The sequence below is a fragment of the Pituophis catenifer genome, unplaced genomic scaffold, assembly GCF_029215685.1.
Source record: "Pituophis catenifer annectens isolate HBS135680 unplaced genomic scaffold, rPitCat1.0.hap2 SCAF_4, whole genome shotgun sequence".
Classification (NCBI taxonomy): Eukaryota; Metazoa; Chordata; class Lepidosauria; order Squamata; family Colubridae; genus Pituophis; species Pituophis catenifer.
In genome coordinates, this window is record NW_027256884.1 from 37,272,139 (window position 1) to 37,300,021 (window position 27,883).

Below are 27,883 nucleotides of genomic sequence, written 5' to 3' on the forward strand. Positions count from 1 at the left end.
AAGGCTAATGCTGTCCCACTTCAAAACCATCACGGATCCACTGTTAGACCCCTTGCAATTTGCATACCGAGCAAATAGATCAACAAATGATGCTGTTAATGTGGCTCTGCATTACATCCTACAACATCTTGAATCTCCAAACACCTACACAAGGGTCCACTTTGTAGACTTTAGTTCAGCATTCAATACCATCATTCCAGACACACTTCTAAGCTAAACCAGCTAGAGGTACTTGAACACAAATGGATCATAAGCTTCCCAGCAGGTGAAGCTAAGCAGAATCACATCAGGTACTTGCACAATTAGCACAGGGCCCCCCCAAGGCTGTGTGCTCTTCCCACTTCTCTCTCTATACCAATGACTGCATCTCTAACGATTTATCTTCATACTGAAGTTTGCAGATGACACAACAGTGATCAGTCTCATTCAAGACAATGATGAATCTGCATACAGATGGGAGGTTGAACAACTAGCCTCGTGATGCGACTGGAACAATCTGGAACTGAACACACTCAAAACCGTAGAAATGGTGGTAGACTTTAGGAGAAACCCTTCCATACTTCCATCTCTTACAATACTAGACAACACAGTATCAACAGTAGAGACCTTCAAATTTCTAGGTTCTACCATATCGCAAGATCTAAAATGGACATCTAACATCAAAAACATCATCAAAAAAGCACAACAAAGAATGTTCTTTCTGTGCCAACTCAGAAAGCTCAAACTGCCCAAGGAGCTGCTGATCCAGTTCTACAGAGGAATTATTGAGTCTGTCATTTGCACCTCTATATCTGTCTGGTAGTGTTGTGGCCCGTCAGCGGCCTGTGGAGATTGTAGCTGATTCTGACAATGAGGAGGCTGATGTGGTGTTGCGCCAACAGCCTGTGCAGCTGGCACTTGAGTCACACAATGAGGAGGCTGGAGAAGATGCGGTGCCAGAGGCAGGGATTCAGCCAGGGCCTTCAGAACCTCCAGAAGCTCCTTTAAGTGTGAAAGACGAAGAGGAGGAGCCTCTTCTCGATGCACGGGTGCGCAGAGCTGCCAAAAGGCAGGAGGAGGTCTCCTTGAAAGTAAGGCTTGGGGCTAATTGGCCACTCCCTTAGCCTATTTAAGGAAGAATGCTGACTGAAGCAATTTGTAGGGAACAACTTTAGTTCACTCTCCTTCGTGTTTGGATTCTCTGCAAATTGCTTCTGGGCTTTCTGCCAACCATAGTAAGATTGTGATTACTTTATCTTTGGTATCCTGTAGGCTGTTAAGAAAGTTTATTAACAGCCTTTGTTTGAAAAAGACTGAGTTATTTTAGTAAATTAAGTTTTGTACAGACTGTGTGTGTTCTGCGTTCTTTGGGGTCCATAGCTGGGGCAGAACAGGTTTGGCTCTGCAACCCAACAAAACAGACACAGACTTCAGAGGATAATTAGAACTGCAGAAAAAAGCCATTGCTACCAACCTGCCTTCCATTGAGGACCTGTATACTGCACGAGGCAAAAAGAGGGCTGTTAACAACTAGACACAAGAACAGTTTTTTCCCAAATGCCATCACTCTGCTAAACAAATAAGTCTGCTAAACGACGCTATAGAGCACTGCACACCAGAACAACTAGACACAAGAACAGTTTTTTCCTGAACGCCATCACTCTGCTAAACAAATAATTCTCTCAACACTGTCAAACTATTTACTAAGTCTGAACTACTATTAATCTTCTCATTGTTCCCATCACCCATCTCCTTCCACTTATGACTATATGACGGTAACTTTGTTGCTTGTATCCTTACGATTTATATTGACTATTTCCTAATATGATTTGATTGCTTATTTGTACCCTATGACTATCATTAAGTGTTGTACCTTATGATTCTTGATGAATGTATCTTTTCTTTTATGTACACTGAGAGCATGTGCACCAAGACAAATTCCTTGTGTGTCCAATCACACTTGGCCAATAAAAAATTATATTCTCTTCTGTTCTGTTCTATTTACCCTGTCCCTATTTCTACCATACAGCAGCACCATCATGGCCAAACAGCCTCCATCTTGCCCCTTGGTTACAGGATGTTGTCTAGTCTCATCCCCTAGGGCAGGGATCCCAACCCCAAGCTGCAGCCCACTACTGGACCATGGCTAGTTCAGAAGTCAGCCCTGAGCAGTTGGGTATGAGCACACATAGCCCACCACTTGTGGGGCCCGGTTCCACTCTCCCCCCCCATTGGCTGGGCCACCAAGTCTTAAAGATTGGGGACCGCTACCCTAGGGGAGGAGCAAATCAGCTTTAAGTCATCAATAAGGCTGCAGAAATGTTACTTTTCTTCCATTAGATTTACCATGCCCCAGCACAGGCTCAATGTATGTAAAATCCCTATCACTTTGTCACCCACTATCTTGAAGGTGAATTCAGGTGATTATCATGAGTGTGACTAGCATGGCCCCTCCGCCCAGTAATCTCTTCGGCCATTTTCATCTTGCTTTTCCTATTATTGCACTCTGTTTCCAGATTTTCTTTGAAAGTTACTCTTTATCTTATTTCCCTATTTTTGAATCAATGTTTTTTCCAAGATTTCAACAAAGTAGAGGAAATAAAAGGAGACCTCCCCTATTTTATTTGGGGAAGAAAAGTGGTTCTTTGTACAATTCCCTTTTACCAAGGCTCAGGAATGATATCAGTAGAACACAGATGTCAAACTTGCGGCGTCATGTTGCAGTCACATGACTTTTGTGACTTTCCCCCCCCTTCGTGGAGCTGGCATGGGTGTGGCCTGCACATGACGCATCCGGCCCACCGGCCACCAGTTTGACACCCCTGTGGTACGCCAAAGGCACCATCTATCTTTAGTTGCAGTTGTTCTACCTTTCCTTTTTGCAGTCATTAGAAAATAATGAGGAATTTGCCAATCCTTTAAAATTCAGGTGAATTTGATCTAGTCAGTTCCAGTAAACCTACCCTATAGATATTATCTGATTGCTGAGTCATTGCCCGCTCCCCTTCCCTACTCTCTGAAGCTATTTCTGTTTTGATATCCTCCTATGTTTCTTTTATACTATTTTAATTTGGAAAGATAGTCAATGGCTATTTGGGAAGAACAGATAAATTGATCTAGAGAGTCCTGAAATCACTCTCACGGCATTTGTACTGTTCTGTTCCGTATTCTTGCTGCTAGCAATGATGTGCAAGAGATAAGAGCAAAGGAGAAAGAGAGAAGCAGACAAGCCCATCAAGATGACACCACTTGGCAGGACAGAGGCAGGACAGGGAGTGGCAATGGGAACAACAACTTTTACGTCAACATTGTTTCGTGGTAACTAAGGGAGAAATGGGCAGCACTTTAATAGGGAAAGGCTCAGTAGTGTCTTCTACTTCTAATCTTTCCACTTTTCCTTTGGCTTCTGTACAGACAGAACTTTAAAAAAAAACTTTTTTAAAAAATTAAAAGGTTCTTATAAGAATAGCTGTGTGCGCCTTTAGGCAATATAGAAGCTATAATTTGGCAAAAGAGAAGTTTTAGATAAGAGTGTCATCAGGTTGTTTTCGACCTCTAGCAACCACGCAGATTTTCTTCACGATGAGCTAATGCTAATCTGATATTTCAATGTTGCACTCATCCCCACCATAACTGAATCCATCCAAGTTGCTGCCGGTCGTCCCCTTTTCTGTCCTTCCATCTTTTCCAAGGAGCTTCGTTTGCTGTTGTTCTAAGACAAAATCTTTATTATATGATTTTCTTGCATTCTATTTCAAAGTATTATTTTAGATTCAAGTAGCTTTTTCAAACAACCCGTTTAGCAGAACTAATCGCCTGCTGCCGGTAGTTGGCCCAGAGAACTTGAAAGCAGAAGTGTCGGGTTTTTTCTCTCTTTCTTGGGTAAGATTACAATTTTTTTCCAACACAGACGTCAGAGTATCGGGCAAGGACGGCTAAAAAAAGGAAAGCAGCTCGCAGCTCAGATAAGATCAAGGATGTTAAGATGAAGGGTTACTAGTAGCTATCCGATTGCTCTCACTGTGTTGTCCCCCAAATCTGCTTTTGTGTATATGTATATATATTGGGTGGAATCAATAGCGAGGAAACAGTACCATCTTAGGCACCTTTATGTGAGAGCGAGAGCAAGCGCAAACGAACGCAGCACACACCACTCGCGCGGCCACTTATTTCCTACAGCCCCGCACCTCCAAAAGGAAAACAAAGCTCGCGAGACTTGCATATAAGGGCCGAGTAGGGGACTGACATCTTCGCAGACCATCGGTTGCAAAGGACCATTCAAGCAAAGATTGTTAATTGGTGACTTATGCGGCTCGTCTTGGCCAATGGCAGTGCGAGTAAGTGAAGGGAGGCGGGTACTCCCAGCCTAGCCGGGGAGGCTCGTGGTGCCTGAAGTCAACTATTGCCCTGGGAGGGGTTTTTTTTTCTTTTTCCTCCTCCTGCACGGCATCCAGAAGGCAACCTCTCTCGGCTGACGGCGGCGTTAACGGCGAGCGGTGGTTCCGTCGCAATTGCGCACTCTGGAATCCCCCGTGCAGGAGCGGCGATTCTGCGGTCCAAGGTGAGCGTCGTGAAGGAGAGGACGGAGTAGCGTCCCGATGTAGCTGTTTCTACTCCGGGCTGTGATCTGGGGTGGGGGCGAGAGGAGGAAGAGACGCATTCACCTGAGGGAGCGAGGGGGTGGGGGGGAAGAGATGCTGCCTACCGCGGCCTTGGAATGATTTGGCGGAGGTCGGAGAGAAGCTTGCAGGGCATCTGCCCCGAATGACAGCCTCGGGTGATGGTTGCAATCGGGGCGGGTGGCGGATAGGAGGGACGGAGAGAACGGGCGAGTGTGTGTGTGTGTGGGGGGGGGGGGTGCTTCAGGCTGGGTGATACTCCCGGCCGCCGCAGCATCTTCGGGCAAGCCGTGAGAACGTCCGCGGGTCGGGCTTTGGGAGTAAATGGACCGCTCACTGCGGCAGCTCGGGGCTTTCTTTTTCTTTCTTTCTTTTTTTTAAAATTATTATTATTATTATTATTTCTTTCACGCGTTCGGATAGATACAGGTAGGAAGGAGAAGAAGGCGGGAAGAAAGTGGTGGGAGGACGGTCGGAAGTTATGAGGAGGGGAGCCGCGTGTCTGTGCCGGCCGGTGAGGGCGCGCGGGAAACTCGCGTGTCGTGGGACTGCTGTCCTCCCGGAGCTGTGCCTCGGAGGTAAGGCGGACGGCCGCCGAGCCTGCCGCGTGTCCGACTTTGTGACATTTGGGACTTTACCCGCCCCCCAAAGGTGGGTGGTAGTGGGGAGATATTTTTGTGGCACCGCATGAGTGGAGGGTGTGTAGGCTGGGAAACGGCAGTCTGTCTGTGGGCTGTCACTCCCTTCCCCTTTCCACACAAGCAGGTGGATCTGTATAAAATTGGTGGAAAGTGTGGAAAACCGAGATGGATTTACACGCAAAAAAGCGGCTATATTAAGTTCATGGGTACGGAAAGACTTGAAGAAATAGGTGTGGTTGAGAGAGTCACTTTCTGTAAGTGTAAGAGAGAAAAACTTCAAATCAGTATAAAGAGAGGAAAACTATTTGATGGACAAAATATTTGAGTATTATGTGCCCAGGATTTATTTTGGAGTATTTTTGCTCTGCGTTTTCATCTAAAACAAAGTAGCTAAAAGGATTTATTTAAAACAAGACTTAAGCTATTCATTGCTTTTCTTTGATTACACTGTCTGGAAATGTTAGTTGTCCATCTCCCTGATGTTTTTGCAGCTCTGTGCTAAAGCTATCTATTTCTTGCATTTATATATTTAATTAATTTAATTTAATTTAATTTAATTTAATTTAATTTAATTAATTTAATTTAATTTAATTTAATTTAATTTAATTTAATTTAATTTAATTTAATTTAATTTAATTTAATTTAATAATTTAATTTAATTTAATTTAATTTAATTTAATTTAATTTAATTTAATTTAATTTCCAATTTATATACCGCCCTTCTCCCTGAGGACTCAGGGCGGTGTACAGCCAAGATAAAAACATAGAATACAAATATTAAAAAACAGTTTAAAATATATATAAATTTTGGCCCGAAAGTTAAGAAATCACAGACTGATTAAAAGAATTTAAAAATTTCTTGTTAAGCCAACCCGGTTTGCTGGAAAAGATGGGTTTTAAGGGAACAACGGAAGGCATTGAGGTCATGGATTCTCCTTATCTCAGGGGGCAACTGATTCCAGAGGGTAGGAGCCCCCACAGAGAAGGCCCTCCCCCTGGGGGTCACCAGCCTACAGTGTTTGGCTGATGGCACCCTGAGGAGGCCCTCTCTGTGGGAGCGCACGGGTCGATGGGAGGTCATCGGTAGCAGCAGGCGGTCTCGCAGATAGCTAGGCCCTATGCCATGGAGCGCTTTAAAGGTGATATATATATATTTTCAGAGTTATCCTGGGCAATTAGCTCAGTTACCCAGTAAATTTTGTAATTCCCCAATCCTAATTGACCACACTGGCAATTTTTTTAATAGACATAATTTTTCTAATGCCTATGTTATATTAATTTTATTTGTAGGCGTACGTAACTTATTAAATTAGACCACAACTTTATTCAGGTATTATTTTAATAATAGTAACAGAAAGAGGTAGATAGCAGCATACACAATTTGAATATGGCAGTATAGTCTCTTTGTCAAAGGCCAGTATTCCTAGGCATGTAGTGATGTCACAAAAATTTCAAAACTAGATCATTTGTGTGATATTGTGAAGTGCGCAATGTCACTTGCTTCTCTATTCCCCTTTAGATACCATATCTTTTTATTTATATACACAGAGAGACACTTTTACATACAGTGCATTCAGAAAGTATTCAGACCCACTTTACTTTTGTCAATTTTGTTGTGCTGCAACCTGATTCTACAGTTGTTGAAATTCATTTTTTTCCATTAATCTACACCCACTACCCCATAATGACAAACTGAAAACAGAATTTTAGAAATGTCTGTAAATTTATTAAAAAGAAAAAAATTGCAATGTCATATGAGCATAAGTATTCAGACCCTTCATTCAGTACTTTGTTAAAGCACCTTTGGCAGCAATGACAGTCTCAAATCTTTTTGTGTATGATGCAACAAGCTTTGCATACTTGGATTGGGGGATTTTCTGCCATTCTTCTTTGTAAATCCAATCAAGCTCAGATTGGATGGTGACCATCGGTGGACAACCATTTTCAGATCCCTCCAGAGATGTTCAATAGGATTCAAGTCAGGGCTCTGGCTGGGCCATTCTAGAACATTCACAGAATTGTCCCTAAGACACTCATGTGTTGTCTTGGCTGTATGCTTAGGATTGTTGTCATGTTGGAAAGTGAACCTTCGGCCCAGTCTGAGGTTCTGAGCACTGTGGAACAGGTTTTCATTGAGGATATCTCTGTACTTTGCTCCATTCAGCTTTCCCTCAATCCTGACCAGTCTCCCAGTCCCTGCTGTTGAACACCCCCACCCCAATAGCACGATGCTGCCACCACCATGCTTCACTGTTGGGAGGATATTGGGCAGGTTATGAACAGTGTCTGATTTCCTCCAGACATAATGTTTAGAATTGAAGCAAAACTGTTCAATCTTGGTTTCATCAAACCAGAGAATCTTGTTCCTAACAGTCTGAGAGTCTTTTGGATGCTTTTTTGCAAACTCCAAGTGGGCTTTCATGTATTTTGCACTAAGGAGAGGCTTCTGTCTAGCTACTCTGCCATAAAGCCCAGATCGGTGGAGAGCTGCAGTGATGGTTATCCTTCTGGATCTCTGTCCCATCTCCACATAGGATCTCTGGAGCTCAGTCAGAGTGACCATCGGGTTCTTGGTTACCTCTCTTACTAAGGCCCTTCTCCCACAATTGCTCATTTTGACTGGGTGACCAGCTCTTGGAAGAGTCCTGGTTGTGTCAAACTTCTTCCATTTGAGAATTATGGAGGCCACTAAGCTCTTAAGAACCTTCAGTGCAGCAGAAATTTTATTGTAGCCTTCCCCAGATCTGTGCCTTGGAATAATCCTGTCTCTGAGCTCTGCAGACAGTTCCTTTGGCCTCATGGCTTTTGCTCTGCTACAGTACGCATTGTCAGCTGTGAGGCCTTCTATAGAGAGGTGTGTCTTTCAAAATCATGTCCAATCAATTTAATTTACCACAGGTCAATTCCAATCAAGGTGTAGAAACATTCAACAATGATCAAGAGAACTGGGAGGCACCTGAGCTAAATTTTATGTGTTGTTGCAAAGTGTCCGAATACTTATGCCAATGGAATACTTCATTTTTTTCTTTTTAATAAATTTACAGACATTCCTAAAATTCTGTTTTCACTTCATTGTTATGGGTTACTGAGTATAGATTAACGAAAAAAAATGAATTTCAATAACTATAGAACTGTAGAACAGGCTGCAGCATAACAAAATTGACAAAAGTGAATACTTTCTGAATGCACTATATATAAAATAGTTCCTGATGCCTATATTGAATTAACTTTCTTGTAGGAGTATGCAGTTTATTAAACTATAAATTTATTCTGACATTATATAATAACAATAGACACACACATACCTATGAATAAAGATAAGGTTGTAATCAGGGGTGGGTTCTAAATTTTTTTACTACTGGTTCTGTGGGCGTGGCTTATTTTGTGGGCGTGGCTTGATGGTCATGTGACAATTCTTTAGTATTTAGCAGAGGTACTGGTCTACCAGGCTTTTAACTGCTTGCAGAGCTGTACCGGTCTACTAATTTGTTTTTGTAGGCACCAGTCTACCAGCACACTGCCTTTTAACATTGATCAGCTGTAGGGCGGCCCTTTGAAGCTCCATGGCAAGAGTTTAAACAGTTTTTTTTCCTTCTAGCCGATCAGCTGGGACTCAGAAGGCAGCAATAGATTGGGGGTGGAGCTAAATAAAAGGTAAGAATAACACAGGGGGGCGAGGGGAGGCAGAACCAGTTTGGTGACGTCTTATCGTCACCGCTACAGGATTGGCGGAACTGGGAGGAACCCACCACTGGTTGTAATGCATATGAGCACTATCAGGTTTTTTAAAGACACTTTAAAGACAGTTTTAAAAAAAACACTGGCTATATATTGATATGTAAATAGAGAAAAGCCACCAAAATAGGGGCTGTTTGCATTTGAGAATCCAACACATTCCTTATTGGTAGCTCTAGTACAGATGTGACCACTGAAAGCTCAATCAGAATGGTTTGTCTTGCAGTAAGAATATTAAACGCAAGTCTCTGTTACATTGTTCTCGTGCTACACTTTCCATTCCACTCAAATGCTACTTTAGACGGCAGTTCTAAACTTTATTTGGACCCTATTGAATACAGGAGTGTTACTAAATTATCCTGAATAATTGGATCTTGTTTACATAAAACACTTGTGTGTTATATGTATTTGGAAAGTAATTACTTTTAGTCTTTATAATAGGATAAGATAAGATAACCTTTACTGTCATTTTTTTTCTGTGAACACACTGGCACACATTAAAAAAATGAAATTCTGATGCCTGCTCTAAAAAAACAACAACGGTATATTATTTTCTGGGGGGGGGGGAGAGTTTGTAGGAAGAGGGAGAAAAACTTAAATACATGAAAGACAAACTTCAGCACTACTGACCTTGTAAGAGGACAGCTATAGTGGTAAAAAAAAATCAGGATATTTTTTGACTAACAAGTTTTGTTAAACGGCATACATTATTGAACAGATGGAATTGCAGTTCTTGAAAGCATATGTCTTTCGATAAAATTTAGTAATCAGAAAAATTGCTACCAGACTCCTTCGGATTTTTTTCAACACTATTAACACCGTTGAGTTAAAATATTATGCATCTTTTGCTATGTGGCTAGATATGTATCTATGGAAAAACATATTCCTTTCCCTGTAAATATTACAGTCAGCATTTTAAAACAGATATATTAAAAACAGTGTTTGCTTAACAGCTCCCTGCATGTTTGCTGTATGTACACATTTAATTATATTTAAGGGACAAATAAAATAACTAGAGAAGTTTAAAAAGAAAGCAAAAATACAATTATTATAAATCGCCTAATTGAACAGTGAGAGTAAAATATAGTTGGAGGAAAAAAACAGCCATCCTTTATTTTGCCAACCATAAGTGTAATAGTTATACCCCAACCAGTACTAGATTTGCAGTCTCTATTGGTCATAGACATTTATTTAATGGCTTAATAATCTTGATAGTTTATTTTCCCTGGAGCTGGTTTTATTTGATTCAATTTTATTGTCAGTTTTTGACATACACAAGCTCACATTCTTTGCAGATTATTTATTATGTTCTATTTAAGGATTTTGAAGTACAAAAAAAAAATGGACAGAGCAACTTAAGTATGAATCATTCTGGCATAAATGATGTTACCAGCATTAGAACTACATTGACTTGTTTTTCCTCATTTTGTTTCCTACTTTGCTTATTAAAAAAAGGCAGTTTTTCAAACCTGTAAATGAAATTAGAACTGAAATAGGTTGCAAGCACAGCCTGGAGAATGTTGAAGGAATTGATGGTAGGGGGAGACAGTTTAAAAAAATGGCTGCTCAAGTGCTGAAAATGGTCTTATCCATCTGCAACTCCAAAGTGGAACTGCTCCATGGAGGAACTGGGATTTCCAGAAGAAGACCATCTTGATTTGTTGGTGGGATGGGAGATGGCTCTCAAAATTCTGAAGGGTCCTTGGTGTTCTCTGAACTTGGTTGTTTTCTTGAAGATGTTTCATTACCCAAACTAGGTAACATATCAGTGCTGCACTGCAAGGAGGCAAGGAGAGCAGCAAGGCCCCGTCTTTTCAACCCTGAGCTACAAATATTTTGCTTTATTGGTTTCCAAATTTTAGCTTCTGGTGAGAGTTAAGCTAGTTGTTTTAACTATCAGTTCCATTTTTGCCATTTAAATGATTTCTAGACCTTCTGTATTAATACAGAAATAGTTTTACGAGGCAACCAAAATACAGATCTGGGAATGCCACCATAAAATCAATTGTTTTCTGGGGGAAGCTCCCAATAGTGAAAAGCTCCTAGTAGAACTTAATTGTGCTAAGCCTTATTAGGGTTATACTTTTCATTAATGTGATAGTATTTACTGATGCACCTTCATGGTAGATAAGTATTAGCCTGCAGAGAATCATCTCTAGTTTGTGAAAAATAGCTTGTTTTCAAAACTGATGATGTTATTTTTTACTGTAGTGTCATAAACAGTGATGTTAATAATACCTTGGAACCATATGGCATTCCTTTTTTGTTACTGTTACTGACAAATTCTGTTTTTGTTTGGCAAAAATGATATGTTTTACTATGCCTCTGTACAGTCACATAACAGAATCAACTAGATCAAATCTTTTGATAATTACAATAATAAATAATACCTTCTTTAAATAAAGTAATGCCAGTATGGATGAATTGCAGTTGGCTTAGAATTGCTGAGGAGATTCATAACAGAAAACAGATATTTGAATAAGCTAACTGCTCATTACATAGACACCAGTGGTGGGTTGCTACCGGTTCGCACCAGATTGGGCGAACTGGTAGCGGCGGGGGAAGGTCCCCCCACCCACCCAGACACTTCTGTGCATGCACGTCTGCACGAGCGCCCGCACACGCACAAGCGAACCAGTAGTGATGGGTTTTGGAACATGCACCTAATAGACACAGATTTTATTCATGGAATATATCAATATATCTGGAGTTTTTGTATCCCTTTTTCTTCAAGCTTCTAAAATTAGGCTGTAAGTTATTCTTAGACCTTTCGTAATCTTTTCTGCATTTGGCTGGGTCCTTATGTTTATTTTTATTTTTTGTAGACTACACCCGGCAGGGAACTGGACTAGATGATTTGCAGATTGGATCCTGATTAATTAGCTGGATGATGGCATATGGGAGCAAAATGCAATGTGAATTAAATATTATTCTATTAACTTCAATAGGAGCTAACTTTAATTATTTTTGCATCGAGTGAGTCTAATTTTGTTTTCTGAAATTCTTCTTTCCTTTAGGAATGTTTCCAAATATTCCCTGGCCCTTTTCTATATTAGCACAAAAAGGAAATATGTTATGGATATCTTCCTGTAACATTACTAATTTCATTTCATGTGTGTGAGCTTGTGTGTGTGTGCCAATGGGCAGACGCCACTGTGATTTTTCCAAAACTGGCCTACCTGTGAAACTCTGTGTCCTCCCTTTGTACTCTTGCTATTTGGAAGACTTTAAAAAGACTTAAGAAGATAGTAAGAGCAGTTTCTACTCACACAACCAATTTCTCATCCAAGTAAATAAAATGAAAGCTAGGAGTTTCTGTCCTTTCCCTCTCAGCATTCTGAACCTGCTGTGTGTCTGCTATAAGCACAACATAAACCATTTGTAATCAGAGCAGCCTGGCTGGATGCTGGGAAATGATAATTCATGGCCCTTCTCAGTCTTTTCAACTGGTCTAAAAGGAATGAGTGCGTAGGAGAAATTTGTCTGGCTGAATTAAGACTCTTCTTCCATATCAGGATGTGGCAATTTGACTTCATGAAAAGTAGAAATGAAATGGAGAGCTTGCAAAGCTAGTGAAAAACTTAAAGGAAAGCTTGAACTGATTGGATCTCACCTATAGAAGGATTGTCCTCTAGGAAGGAATAGAAGCCATCTGAGTTTTTCAAGGTTCTTCAAATGAAACATTTACTTGGGATAGGGGCAGTGGTGGGTTTCAAATTTTTTTTCTACTGGTTCTGTGGGTGTGGCTTGGTAGGCGTGGCATGACTTGGTGGGTGTGGCAGGGGAAGGTTACTGCAAAATCCCCATTTCCTCCTGATCAGCTGGGACTTGGGAGGCAGAGAATAGATGGGGGCAGGGCCAGTCAGAATTTTTACTACTGGTTCTCCGAACTACTCAACATTTCCACTACCGGTTCTCCAGAACTGGTCAGAACCTGCTGAAACCACCTCTGGATAGGGGGTAGGGAATGTCCCCCTCGCCCAAAGTGCAGAACAGTGTAACATAGGAGTATTAAGCAATAGGTTGGGAACTATATCATGAGGAAGGCATGCACATTTGTGTTTACTAAAGCACTCCATTACCACTTTAATGCACTTGGGCAGACAATATGTTAGTTACTTTACCTGTACTGGATTCTCATGTTCATTTTATTTTTCATGACTCTTTCCCCATAACCCTATTTAAAATTGAAATTAGCAATTTATCAGGAGGTCTCAACATTGTATTTACATAACAAGCTTTTTTCTGAATATCTGGCATAATGCTAAAGCATCATAGATACTTAAATGAACATTTAAATAATGATGTAAAAGTGTGAATACAAAATAATGAAATTCACAGATTTAGATACTATCCCTTTCTGAGAAAAAGGCAAGTGATCAAAGTGTTTTATTTATTTTGCCATATTAAAATCTAAAACTTACCATTAAGAAATAATTCAGACCCTTAGGAAAAGGGAAAAAAGGCAGTCTTGAGGATAAGAGAAAATATTATGTTTGAGGATATCCAAGTGATGCTAAGATTAGATCATGGGGCATAAGTTCTGGGGAGATTCCCCGAAAAAGTGTTTCTGCAGCTGTTCTGTTGATGATCTGGCTATTCATTGCATATTTAAAAAAAACCAAACCAACCTTTAAAAAAACCTTGTCAATAAGCTGGTCCAATCAGATGTTGCCTCAAGTGATCATGGAGACTTGCCTCTTAAAATGCAGCTGTGCATCATGCAGTTAACAAAAAACCCCTCTTTTGTTATGCTAATAGCAAGCTGGCCCAATCAGCTGCTGCCTCTGAACATAAAGCCAATGTGAGCATTAATGTGGTAAAAGGGACTGAGACTCAATGCCCTCCAGTCTCCATGATCATTTGAGGCAACATCTGAGGCATTGTGTGAGGAGAAGACTATAATGAGGAATATAACTTTAATAGATACTACTGGTATTTATTTTGGGGCTGCCAACATATACTGATACGAACAATTGAGTAAATTTTTGGCAGGACCAAGAATTCAAATAGGTGATTATTCAGAGTTTTGTTTCTTAAAAGTAATATACTGCATTTGATTTACTATTGATATCTCATGTACAGCCTCATTCTGAAATTACTGTTGTTTGTTCACAGAACATAACAGATTGAACAGATTAAAAAACTCCATTCTACAACAACAAAATCTTCAGTAATACAATGTCTTTGCCAGCTTTACAATGATTAGAAATGACTGGGCAATTGTCTACTACTGGCTAAGCAACATTCATTGGAATATCTGGTCTTTAAGCCACAAAATTTGAATGTGGAACCTTGGTCAAATCTTCACAGTGTGATGTTGAAATGAGATGAGGCTCCGAAATGGAACTGTGGCCACTGCATTGATTTTCATCACATCTTTCCTCAGTTTATCATGGTATACAGCATGGCAGAATGGAAAAGGTAAGTCATACCTTTTATGAAAAGAGAAGGAAAAAAGGGAAACCAATATAAATACATTTGAAAAGTTCCTCTCAGATGTTTAGACTAAAAGAAGCACCATAATGACATTTTTTCAGAGAACAGGGCTACTTAAAGTTCAGGGCTCAGCAGAAAATACAGTAAAAGTACAGTGCTTGCTTGCATCTAAAAAAAATGAAATCTAAAATTTAAATTTAGAAGAAAATAGTCTCTTTGCAGATCCATAGCTTAGTTTTCTTCAGACATATAGCAATAGCAATATTGCTTAGACTTATATACCACTCCACAGTGCTTTACAGCACTCTCTGAGCAGTTTATAATGTCATCATAGTGCCCCAATCTGGGTCCTCATTTTACTGACCTCGGAAGGATGGAAGGCTGAGTCAACCATGATTCAGTCAGGATTGAACTCCTGGTTGTGGGCAGAGTTAGTCTGCAATACTGCATTCTAACCATTGCTCCACATGGCTTCTATCAATGTTTTGCAAAAAAAAGGCAAAAGACTATATAAAATTGTTAGGAATTATTACTATATGAATTATGCTGAAAAAGTTCTGATAAGTATTAATGGAAATATATCAATTTCTGTTTTAGCTCTTATTCTATACCAGGGGTGTCAAACTCACGTTGTCATGTGACATATCGTGACTTTCTGCACTTCGCTAAACTGGGGGTGGGCATGGCCAGCACATGTTGCATCTGGGTCACTGGTCGCGAGTTTGACACCCCTGTTCTACACCATAGCTTTGCACAATTTTTAAAAAAATCCACATTTTTTCTTCTATTTATAGAAGAGTTTATAAGAATGACCATTACAATAATCTAGCATGTTCAAATTGGTGTTGTTAAATGTGGCCCTAATGCATTGTATTATTAACTCGCCATGCAAATCTTCAGAGATAAATAAGACTTGTGATTTATCTATGGGATAAATTTATCTATGGGAATTTTACATTTTGTGATATCAGTACAGCATTTGCAAATAAATATAAAACATCACAAGAACTTATGGGCAACAATGTCTTGGAGGAACTGCTTTAGTACAAATAAGGAATTTACGCAATTCATTCTTGGTTGCTGGCTTACTGTAAGTGGTAATAAAGAGAATATACCATTCCTGGCTTGTACAACATTGTTCACTTCTAAGGTATAAAAATAGGAACAGAAAAGATTGTGTGGGTTTTGCTAGAAATAGCAGTGCAATTACTTGTTGTCTTTTTCATTGTAACAATTTTTTGGAAATGATTTTGTTTCTTCCAAGTTTTTGCAATTCCAGAATTTAGCCAGATTGCATATTTGACATGTATTGTTAATTATATATGTTAAATATCTAAACTGGATGGATACAAAAACAGAAAAATCAGGAGATTGTACCTTTTTATTAATGTTTATCACTCTTACTTTATTTCTTTTTAATGTTACAATTTCCAGAAAATAGGGATCTATTTTGACCAATTTTAGAGATGTCAAATATATTCACTTTTCCTACACTGCAGTATAAAGCAAGAAAAAAAATAATCTCTCTTGACTATTTTTCAGTTAGCTGAAAATTCATAAGAGACATATCAAGGGAAGGCTGGTTGCCATTGGTGACATGGTTTCAGGAGTCTTGTTTCAAAATTTTTCATTATGGCTTACCGCCTAACCTTGTGTAACAAGCAAGCCCCACTGAGTTCAAGGTTATTTCTAAACAAATGTATATAGGGCTGCAGCTTTGATTCATCTTCTTTGTGTTTCCAACTGTAGAAGAATGCTATTCTGAAAGTACTATGTTGAATGGTTGAAAGTGAAATAGCTTTTTTCTTAAACTTTGTTGGATGTGAATAGACCTGTGAAAGAAGTAGGGATCACTGATTTTTATTGTATGCTAAATTTTAGTTTAAGCCAGGCTTCCCACACTGTGTATCTGAATTATAGAGAGAGAGGGAGGGAGGAAATGTATCACAGTGCTTCAAGCAGAGCATTCAAATTAGGAACATATTGTATCACTCTCTCAGGATTAGCTGGGAGAGATGCTTTCTTTTTCACAAAACTGGGTCCCTAAAAAATGGATTAAGTTGCAAAGACCAATGTAACAAATGTTCTCTATTTGCAACCGCAATTGAGTCCAAAATTTCTATTGCTAAACACAGGACAGTTGTTATGTGAGTCTTGCCCCATTTTATAACCTATTCTTCCACAGATCTTACGGGAATCACTGCAGTTATTAAGTTAGTAATATGGTTATGAATTTGGTTAAGTGAATCTGGTTTCCCCACTGACTTTGCTTGTCAGACAGTCGCAGAAGATGATCACATGACTTTAAATACTACAACCATCATGTGACCATGGAGGATTTTGCAACAGTTGTAAGTATGAAAAACAGTCATAAGTCACTTTTTTCAGTGATGTTGTATCTTCAAATGGTCACTAAATGAATGGTTGCAAGTCGAGGACTACCTGTATGGAGTTCTCTTCAACTTCCACCCAAATACTTTGATCCAAATCTTGTTCTTCAGCCATGATAACACTCTATATTACAACAGGTCTGTGTGAGCACTTTGTCTTGAAAAGCATCATAACTAACTAGAACCAATGTCAGGTATGGAAATGTATTAAAGAGTTAAAATATATTTTTAAACTATAAAAACCTTTATGTATTTACAGTGATAGAAGTTTGGGGTCTACTTTCTATTTTGCATATACTGTATCTATTAGACTAAAGGCAATGCAGACAAAACAAATCACACAGATACAAAAAGGAATTGTTTAAAAATAAACGTCCTTGATGTCTAGCAGAACTTTCTTAAGTTTTAGCAAGCAGAAAGAAGAGAGAATTTGTTTTATCCTTAGTTTTTTTTTTTGACAGAATAGCTACATAATATATTAGACATAGTATGTCTTTATATTTCAAAATACATGGCTCATTTTAATCATTTCAAGCAAGGAAATATAATATACATTTTACACATCAGGGCTCTACAAAATTCTCCAACCTTTCTGGCTTTGTGGATTGGTCGGGGTGGGTGGGGAGAGGGGATAGTCCCATGTGAGTGGTGGGCATGCACGCCTGCCACTCGCGCAAATGGAGTGTGCACATGCACTTTGCCCGCTGCTCACACAAGTGGGGATGTGCTCAGGTGCACACTCAATTGCCACTTCTACAGCCCGGTTCTGAACAGCTCAAGACCTGGTAGTGGGCCACAGTCCGGGGATTAGGGACTTCTGCTCTACTATACTGATCAACTGTTATGGGATGAGTTACATACCAAATAAAGACCAATCAGCCAATTTATAGTGAAGCACAAATGCTTTTAGGCAAGTTCTATATATACAGTATCTACTGGCAAAGCAAACTTTTATTCAGGTAAATGAAAAATATACATAACCAATATGTTCAAAAGTATTTTACATAGTTTAATAGGTAAAATATTATACTATCCTTGATTTAATATGTTGAATATGTCTAATATTCTAAGAACTATATTCTTCAATTCTCTATGCAATTTAATATGATGTGTTTTTTGAAATGATTACCTTTCTGAAACCTATAGTGAGCCACTATAAAATGATCTTCTGACCATTTGAGTAGGATAGCATTGTGAAATGCATTCTTTTAAAAAAACCTTTCCTAGATGGATGAGAGGGTGTAGTTTGAAGAAATTAATTATCTCATTTGAAACCTTCAATTTTCCTTGAGAAATTCATTGAATTCATATCCTTTTGTGTGCATAGGCTGGATGGAAATATAGGGAGCAAAAGAGGCTAAACTGTTTGACATAGAAAAGCAACCTGTGTGTTATTTTTAGTTAATGGCCTTCCCACATAACAATTTTAGTGCTACAAATCAGTATTTGTTATATATATTCCACAGATCCTTATTTTAAGGTATATTTGAGTACAAGTAAACAAATAATAGCTGTCCAAGAAAAATAGCTCATTCATTAGGTTTGATTGCTTCTGCTTTGCAACTGGTAGCAAACAACACAACTATCCCATATAATAGCTGTGACAACAGCTTTCTGCCGTAGTACAGGTAGTCCTCGACTTACAATCATTCATTTAGTGACTGTTTGAAGTTACAATGGCACTGAAAAAAGTAACTTATGACTGTTTTTCACCTTTACGACCATTGCAGCATCCCCTAGTCATGTGATTAAAATTCAGACGCTTGGCAACTGACTCATATTTACGGCAGTCCCAGAGTCACATGATCACCTTTTGCGACCTTCTTATAAGCAAAGTCAGTATGGAAACCAGATTCACTTAACAACCTTGCTACTAATTTAACAACTGCAGTGATTCACTTAACAACTGAGGCAACAAAGGTCATAAATTGAGGCAAAACTCACTTAACAAATATCTGGCTTAGCAACAGAAATATTGGGCTCAATTTTGGTCATGTCGAGGATTATCTGTACAAGCCTCAGTTTTGTAGCCATTGCTCTTTTGAGGCATGGGAAACACCTATTGTGTTCTACCAGTATTAAGACTGCCTCGTTCACAGAACACACACTGCGTGCTGTAACCTCCTCCTGATGACATTATACTTCAAAAAGTATATAACAATAAGCCATCTATAACCACAGCGTCCATACATTGTAGAGTACCAAATGTTTCATTGTGTAGTGTTATTTGATTTACATGTAGGATGTGGCAAGGAAAGTTTATACTACTTATATAAGCAGGGGAAATCACACTTGCCAATTTTCTACAGGCATTGTGAAACTGAGGTTATGAAATTGACTAGACTGGATTCTCTGGTTAGATCAGATTGCAAGTTATACTAAGAAAACATTGGAATGGTAGAAGATGTATCTGATTCCTGAAAGCAGAAAGGATTGTTTCATGACACACGCACACAAAAACCCTATAGCAGATGATGCAGGAAGAAAGAGTTATTCACACCTGTGCACCTCCATAGACAAGAAATTGAACTCCAACAAATCAACAGAGCAGCAACTTGAACCTAAAGTTTTTATTGATTTTGTTGGATTCCTATTTGTGAGGCTATGGTGTTTGTGCTTCATACTTGCTTTCTAAGCAGTGGTGTCTGCAGGAAAGGGGGGAGGGGGGGCAAGCCAATTGTGTCTGCAGCATTGACTCAATCGTTGTCTGTTTTCATGTGGATTGTGATGTCATATATATGCCCAGGAGGAGTAATTTATGTGCTGTAATATTGCAATGCTCTCTATTTCATTGGGCAAAAGGGATGAGCTTCCGGAAATATCACTATTTCTAAGTGTAGGAATTGTTGGACATACTTGCCGTGTGTCTAGTGAGCAGCAGTTGTATTTTGGAAAATTATTATTACCATAGTAGCTTAAAGGGGGCTTTGGAATAGATTCTGCCATCGCTGAGGGAGACGGGCAGTTTAGAAATAGGAAATATAAACCAACAAACTTTCCATGTCTTTTTTTTGTTGCTGCTTTGGACTGCCTCAGTCATATTGAATAATTCCAAAGTAATTTGGAGCCATGGAGATTACTTTGGAGAAACTATGCAGAAATGGTTATATAACAAAAGGGTGAAAAGCATGAGAAAGCAGTTCATGCTGTTTCAACCCACATTGATAGGGTATAAGAAGGAGAAAAGGAAAAATATGGACTCTATTTTAGTCATAGATCAAATTGATTGATTCATCTTTTAAGATTGTGTTATTATAATCTAGATCAGTAACTAATGGTTCCAGTCAAATGTATGGAGTCTCGTTCCTGACCTGATCTGGAATGTTGTAAATTGCCCCCTGGAGCTTCCTCAAATGAAGTTCTTGGGTTTTTCTCCTACCACCCCTACTTCTGAACATCCCACATTCTGGGGATTACATGTCTAAAAAGCTATCCCACATGCTCTTTTACAGGAAAAAAAAATCCTCTCTGCACCTATTGGCATTCTGGGACAGACCAGATAGGAAACATGACCAGAGGAGCTAATTCTACTTTATTGTAAAGCTGCATTTACAGAATCATGCAAATCTGAAATACATTTCTCCTCCTACCCTATCTCCTTTACAGCCCCAAAAACTAAGGAGGGTCCTTTTTAAACCTTGACTGGTTGTTTAAATCAAGGACTAACTGTATTTCTGTAGCTATTCACATTTGTTGTTGTTAGTTGCAAAGTTGTGTCCAACCCATCGTGACCCCATGGACAAGCCTGGCCTTCCTGTCCTCTACACTCCCCCAGAGACCATTTAAACTCACGTCGACTGCTTCAGTGACTCCACCCAGTCACCTCGTTCTCTGTCTTCCCCTTCTTCTTTTGCCCTCAATCTTTCCCAGCATTAGACTCTTCTCCAGTGAGCCCTTCCTTCTCATTAGATGGCCAAAGTATTTCAGTTTCATCTTCAGGATCTTTTTTTTTTTTTTTTTGGCCTTCTAAAGAGCAGTCAGGGTTGATTTCCTCTAGGACTGACCGGTTTGATTGCCTTGCAGTCCAAGGGACTCGCAGGAGTCTTCTCCAGCACCATAGTTCAAAGGCCTCAATTCTTTGGCGCTCAGCCTTTCTTATTGTCCAACTTTCACAGCCATACATTGCAACTGGGAAAAACCATAGCCTTGACTAGACACATTTTTGTTGGCAGGGTGATGTCTCTGCTTTTTAGTATGTGTCTAGATTTGCCATAGCTTTCCTTCCCAGGAGCAAGCGTCTTTTAATTTCTTGGCTGCAGTCCCCATCTGTGGTGATCTTGGAGCCCTGGAAAATAAAATCTGTCACTGCCTCAACTTCTTCCCCATCTATTTGCCAAAGCTATTCACATACACTAATTTATTTATCTAGTTGTTTTTTTGAAAAAGCAATAAGGGAGAAATTTAGCACTATCAATTAAGAGACAGTGTAACTATTTTTTATTTGTCTCTATCATCATGTATTTTCCCCAATTGTTAAAAGGTATACTGTTTTTTTTAAAGTTGGGTCTTCCTATAAAATCAATTTAGCATGGAAAAAGGGTCAAATCTTCTTTTAAACCTTTCATTTCAATTATTTTTAACTGATGTAATTGTTTCCAGAGATACTAGAGTTCCAGTGCATTTTGACCCTAATACTGTTCATCCAACAAAGGTTCCATATATTCCAAGGTTGCCGAAATCAAATTAATACCAACTGCTGGTTTCCAACTGCCACCTCTCTTTCCTGCAGATCCCACTGCTTAGGAAGCAACTACGAAGCACAAACATTATAGAGTCGAGATGGCTCAGTGGTTAGAGTGCAGTACTGCAGGCTAGTTCAGCTGACTGCTAGCTGCAGTTCGGCAGTTCAAATCTCACTGGCTCAAGGTTGACTCAGCCTTCCATCCTTCCAAGGTCAATAAAATGAGGACCCAGATTGTTGGGGGCAAAATGCTGACTCTGTAAACTTAGAGAGGGCTGTAAAAGCACTATGAAGCAGTATATAAGTCTAAGTGCTATTGCCATTGCTATTATAGGAACCCAACAAAATTAGTAAAAACCCTAGGCTCTAGTTGCTGCTGTGTTGATTCATTGGAGTCCAGTTTCTTATCTATAAAGATACACAGGTGTGCTGGTTTCCAGTATTTAATATTTGACAATAGGTAAGCATGATTCTCCAGAGTCAGAAAACTGAATCCACCCTTATTAACTGCTAGTTGCATTGTAAAGATATTCTCAGAATTGAAAAAAACCATATAAATTTTAAAACCAGGAATTGATTTCTGAATATATTTTTCAAATATATGAACTGAGATTTCTCTCAAAATATAAACATGCTTCCTGAAAGTTGAACTTTAAGATCACACTTGCTGCTAAGATACAGTATACAATCATCCAGTATCCATTGGGCATGGTGTGACTTTTTCTGAGCACATGAGAAAGTTTAGTGATGAAAGGATCTGTAGAATAAGGTTCGGTATGTACAGGAGGAAATGATGATCTTTTGTGGGCAATGAGTTGCATTTTTTCTGCAAAATCAGAATCTTCAACTTTCTTTAGTTTCTCAGGAACTTTCTTTAGTTCCTGAGTTTAACTGAATACATCTGATTATTATTTCCTGTAAAAGAACATAGTTCCAGTTTGCATTTCATTAAATGTCGTAATATAACTTTTTGTTTGAAATTACCAAAATCTACATTAAGTACATATCTTTAGGAGAAAATGAAAATACTTTTCTGAAAACATGCTTTTATTTAACTTCTTTAGCATAGTAGTGGCAATGTTTATAGAAAGTTTTGTTACCTTTGGAATTCCATTAATGTGATGTACAGTACGTACTATAAGTGCCAAATTAGGGCTTGAGATTTTCCAGTGCTAAATTATTTACCACCGAAACTTGTGGTTGAAATTATTTTTTACACTATGCCAAATTAACACTGTGCCAATTACATTGATAATTTAAACATCTGTTGTCCTCTTGAATTGTGCTCCCTTAAGCAAGTATGTTAGTGTAATTAAATCCTTTCATCCAAAATATACTGCTGATGATTTATTTGGTAAAGCTAACAAAGCAATGGTTGATAAAAACTTTAGTGTACACTAAATAATTGCTTTTCAGAAATAAAATCTTAGAAGTAAGAAAAACTTTGTTGCATCAGATTAAAGGCAACATCCAGTAATTTGTTCTTGTGAAATTCTTAAGCAGCACATAAGAGTCTTTCGCACTTTTGTTAATAGAATAATAGAATAACAGAGTTGGAAGGAACCTTGGAGGTCTTCTAGTCCAACCCCCTGCTCAGACAGCAAACCCAATACCATTGCAGACAAATGGTTGTCCAATCTCTTCTTAAAAACTTCCAGCATTGTAGCACCCACAACTTCTGGAGGCAAATTGTTCCACTGATTAATTGTTCTAACTGTCAGGAAATTTCTCCTTAGTTCTAGCTTGCTTCTTCCCTTGATTAGTTTCCAACCACTGCTTCTTGTCCTGGCTTCAGGTTTTTTGTTGACTCCCTATTCTTTGTGACAACTCCTTAGATCTTGGAACACTGCTATCATGTCACCCAGTCCTTCTTTTCATTAAAACTCCCAATTTCTGCATACCCAATTCCTGCAACCGTTCTTCGTATATTTCAGCCTACAGTCCCCTAATCATCTTTGTTGCTCTTCTCTGTACTCTAGAGTCTCAACATCTTTTTAATATTGTGTCAATCAAAACTGGGTGCAGTATTCCAAGTGTGGTCTTACCAAGGCATTATAAAGCGGTATTAACACTTACGTGATCTTGATTCTATCCCTCTATTAATGCAGCCTAGGACTGTGTTGGTTTTTTTGACAGCTGCAGCACACTGCTGGCTCATATTTAAAGTGATTGTCCACTGGGTCTCCAAGATCCCTCTCACAGTTTCTACTGTTGAGCCAAGTACCACCTATTGTATACTTGTAAATTTGGTTTTTCTTGTCTAAATGTAGAACCTTACTTTTTTCACAATTGAATTTCATTTTATTAGGTAGGGCCCAATGTTCAAGCCTGTCAAGATCCTTCTTTATCTTAAGCCTATCTTATAGAGTATTGGCTATTCCTGCCAGTTTGGTGTCATCTACAAATTTGATGAGTACCCCATCTATTCCCTCATCTAAATCATTGATGAAGATATTGAAGAGTACTGGGCCTAAGACAGAACCTGGGGTACTCACTTCATACTTCCCTCCATGTAGATGCAGTTCTAATAAGGACTTCATGTTGAATACAGTTGGTCAGCCAGTTATGAATTCATCTGGTGGTGATAGTGTCTAACTGACATTTTTCTATCTTATCAAATATAGGTTGTGTAAGTAAATCTATTTTATCAAATACCTTACTGAAGTCCAAGTAAATTATATCGACAGCATTCCTCTGGTCCATTAATTTTGTTACTTTGTCAAAGAATGCAATAAGATTTATCTGGCATGATCTGTTTTCAACAAATCCATGTTGGCTTCTGGTTATGACTTTATTTGCCTCCAGGTGTTTGCAGGTATTGGTCGGTAGTTTCCTAGTTCAATTTTTTTTCTTTTTTGAAGATATTTTCCAGCTTTATGTTGCTTATGGTCCAAGATATTGTATGATCATTAAAGTTACAAGACATCAGCTTAAAAAAATTTTTTTTTGCCCTGATATATTTTATTGCAATTCTTCTTTTATAGCATGAAGAACACACTTATCTCAGAAATACCAAGATAATTTATTTTTGCAGTTTCATAGTAGAAAAGATAGATCTGCAATACCCATGTAGTGGTTTATTTTCCATTGCGCTGCTCCTCCAATCCATGGACGGGTAGTATCTCCTAGTTGCTGGGCAGAACTGAGTGCTAATCACTTCCCTTAGTTAGGCCACTCCCACCTCCACCAATCAGCTTCAGCCTTTCTCACTCAGTTGCTGTGAGAACTTGGCAATTTGAGTGCTCTTCAATTGAATTTAATCCTTCCCTTTATTATTTTATTTTATTATTTTTTTCCTGTTCCCTTTCGTGTTATTTGAGCTTCTATGTGAAAAAAACCTGTGGTGCTGTGTGCTGAGGGCGAGCTTGGGGCTCCAAGCCGTCTGGCCTATCTCCCCACCGATCGGGGCTTCAGCACGCCGGATTCTGACCCGGCTGCGCGGATCCGTGCCTTTCTTGCCGCTGGCGACGCGCTAGCCTACCGGTGAGCCGGTAGAGCTGCCGTCGCCTTAATCCACACCTTAGAGCGGCGCCGGAGTGCCTGCCTTGTCATCGGGCGGCCTCCGATGATCTCCAGTCAGCTGTGAGGCGCAAAGAAGGTACAGTGATTTCGGAAGCAAGCGCTTGCCGTGAGAGGACCTTCGGCGGAGTTTTTCTTCGGCGGTATTCAAGCTCCAGTCACAAGAATAGCAGGGTGTGAGTTAAAAGCCTCCTTTCCCTCAGAGCTTAGTTCGGCGCCTCAGGAGGTGCGCAGACTGTGGACGGCCGCCATTTTGTTTCAAGTTTGTCAGCGTGGCGGCCGCCATTTTGAAGGCAGCTAAATTAAAAAAAAAAAAAAAAAAAGGAAAATAAAATCCAAAGTTTCCGGCCAGCAGCGGTGTGACTTTGGGGACTTATTAGCTTTACTTATTGACTTGGATCATTACCTGATTAATTGCCTGCCTGCCTCATTGGGTTTTGAGCCCAGCAGCTTCTGGGCCTAATTTAACCCCTACTCAGCGAAGTCCTCACTGTGGGCCTTGAAGGGGCCTCGGTGTTGAACTCTGGTGTCTCCTTTGTACATCTGCTCGCCCTGTACCCTGCCCTCCTACACCATGGCGGACATATCCTTGTCATTTGACTCGGAGGGCGCCTGTAATTACCCTGCCTCCCATCACAAGGCAGGCAAGAAGAAAGCGAAATCCAAAAGCCATAAATCAGGTTTGGCTTCTAAATCTTCTAATGTCAATAAGGCTGAACAGAGACGCCATGAGGCCTTGGAAAAGCAATTCGAGAGGGCCCAACAACATCAGGCGGCCCTGTCAAGGCAGGTTTCCACTTCTGAGGGCCTTGCAGACCCTTCTGGTACTTTACAAGCCGGACCCTCTGCAGAATCATCAGCAGGGCTCACAGCATCAAATCTACACCGCTCCAGAGGTGTATCAATGTCATTGCCAGATGTCTCTAGCCATTCTGATGCATCCTTGAGCTGCAGGCGGATGCCAGAAGCTACTTTTACACCTACAGCGGCGGGGCTCCACCCTGAGGTTCCTGACACTTCTGTGAGTTTTCAATCCATGTTGTCGGATGCCCTGGCAAAGATCCTGGCAGCGGGCATTCAACATGAGACGGCTGGACCTAATAATCCCTGCCAGCCTTCTCAAGATCAGATTCCTGGCAATGATGCTGTTCCAAGTACCAGTAGACAGCAACCTGTCGAATCCTCTTCAGAGGAGTCTGAAGAGGGTAAAATTTGTCCGGAGGATGTCGAATTCTCAGAGGATGAGGATCTTCCCCCCGAGAAACCCTCCTTCACAAATTTGTTCCGACCTTCTGTCTTCAAATCTTTATTACATAAAGCCAAGATTGCTACAGGATTTGGTATTGCTGAAGGATCTACAGACAAACCATCTGACCTTCAGCACCCTCACGATGCTCTTTTCCAAGTGTCTCATCAAGACCAGGATGTGATTCCGTGTCCTCCCTTATTTTCCAACGTCGTTAAATCTGCTTTTGGCCAACCAGGTTCCCTGACAGCTCCGAGTGGCCTGGACAAATGCCTTTATTCTGCTGAATCACAATTGGAGGAGTGCTTGCCGTACCTTCTGTGGACGCTCCGGTCGCTGCCCTATCTACTTCTTCACTGCTGACAGCGGACGTGGTGGATGGTCTCAAAGCGGAGGACCGCAAAATGGAAATGGGGTTTCGTAAGGCGCACCAAGCGGTGGCTTGGGCTATAAAAGCGGCCACGGCTACGTCATTTTTCAATAGGGCCTCACTAATATGGCTCCGCCAGCTGCAAGAAAGGCTTCCCCCTTCTGATACCAGGCTGCACCAGGACATTAACAAACTGGTGGCAGCAACAGAATACTCCGCAGATGCCTCTTTAACGGCGACAAAATTTGCTTCTAGAGCGATGGCTGCAACAGTAACCAACAGACGCCTCTTCTGGCTGCGCAATTGGTGCGCAGATAACAAAGCCAAATGGAAATTGGCATCAGCGCCTTTTACTGCTCCGTCTCTATTCGGCCCTTGCCTGGATCCAATCTTGATAGAAGATAAAGACAAACGCAAAGTGTTACCATCTTCCTTTCGCCGGTCTGAGCGGAGATATACGCCTTATGCTCCGCGTCAGTCCTTTCGATGTTCGGGTTCAGGTGGCTCATACTACCAGCGCTCTTATTCCCAGGTATCTGACCGGACATCAGAGAGACAGCCATTTCGAGACAGAGGCCAGAGCCAATCCCAAACGAGGCGTCCCTTCCGAGGTTCCTCTTATCGACCTCCCCGCAGAGGGAAATGACTTGTTGCTCCCAGGTCCCATTGGAGGTCGGCTCCAGCATTTCTCCCTCCAGTGGGGCCTCTCAACAACCGACACTTGGATCCAAGCAACCATTCAACAAGGGCTGCACCTGGAGTTCCACACGTTACCACCCACCAATTTTCGTCGCTGCCCCATTCCTCGGTGCAAGGTCCAGAGGGAACTCATGGAAGCGGAGATCTCACACCTCCTCTCCATCAACGCAATGGAGCCAGTCTCCAAAGGCCAGGAGAGGACTGGATTCTACGCTACCTTATTTCTGGTGCCCAAATCATTGGGGGGGCCACAGGGGCATCTTGAACCTGAAACGTCTCAATCAATACATCCTGTATCGCAGGTTCAAGATGCACTCCCTCAGTTCAATCCTGGCGTCCATCAGGCAAGGGGACTACCTTCAATCTGTAGATCTGCGAGAAGCATACCTGCATGTGCCTATCCACCCGTTGCATCGTCGCTATCTCTGCTTCGAATACAACAACATGCATTTTCAGTATTGGGCGATGCCTTTCGGACTGTCCTCGGCCCCCAGGACTTTCACAAAACTGGTGACGGTGGTCACGGCTTCCATCAGGTCTCGGTCTATACGTCTCAGCTGTTACC

General features: G+C 40.4%; 1 protein-coding gene across 2 annotated transcripts in view; it reads left to right on the forward strand.

Annotated features, from left to right (window-relative positions):
• The first annotated feature begins 14,304 nt into the window (after positions 1-14,304).
• Positions 14,305-27,883, forward strand: part of MGAT4A (alpha-1,3-mannosyl-glycoprotein 4-beta-N-acetylglucosaminyltransferase A) — a 69,816-nt gene continuing 56,237 nt past the window's right edge. For both annotated transcript variants that reach the window (XM_070943234.1, XM_070943233.1), the window contains exon 1: positions 14,305-14,398. In XM_070943234.1, the coding sequence (XP_070799335.1) occupies positions 14,305-14,398 (94 nt within the window). The remainder of the gene's footprint in view (positions 14,399-27,883) is intronic.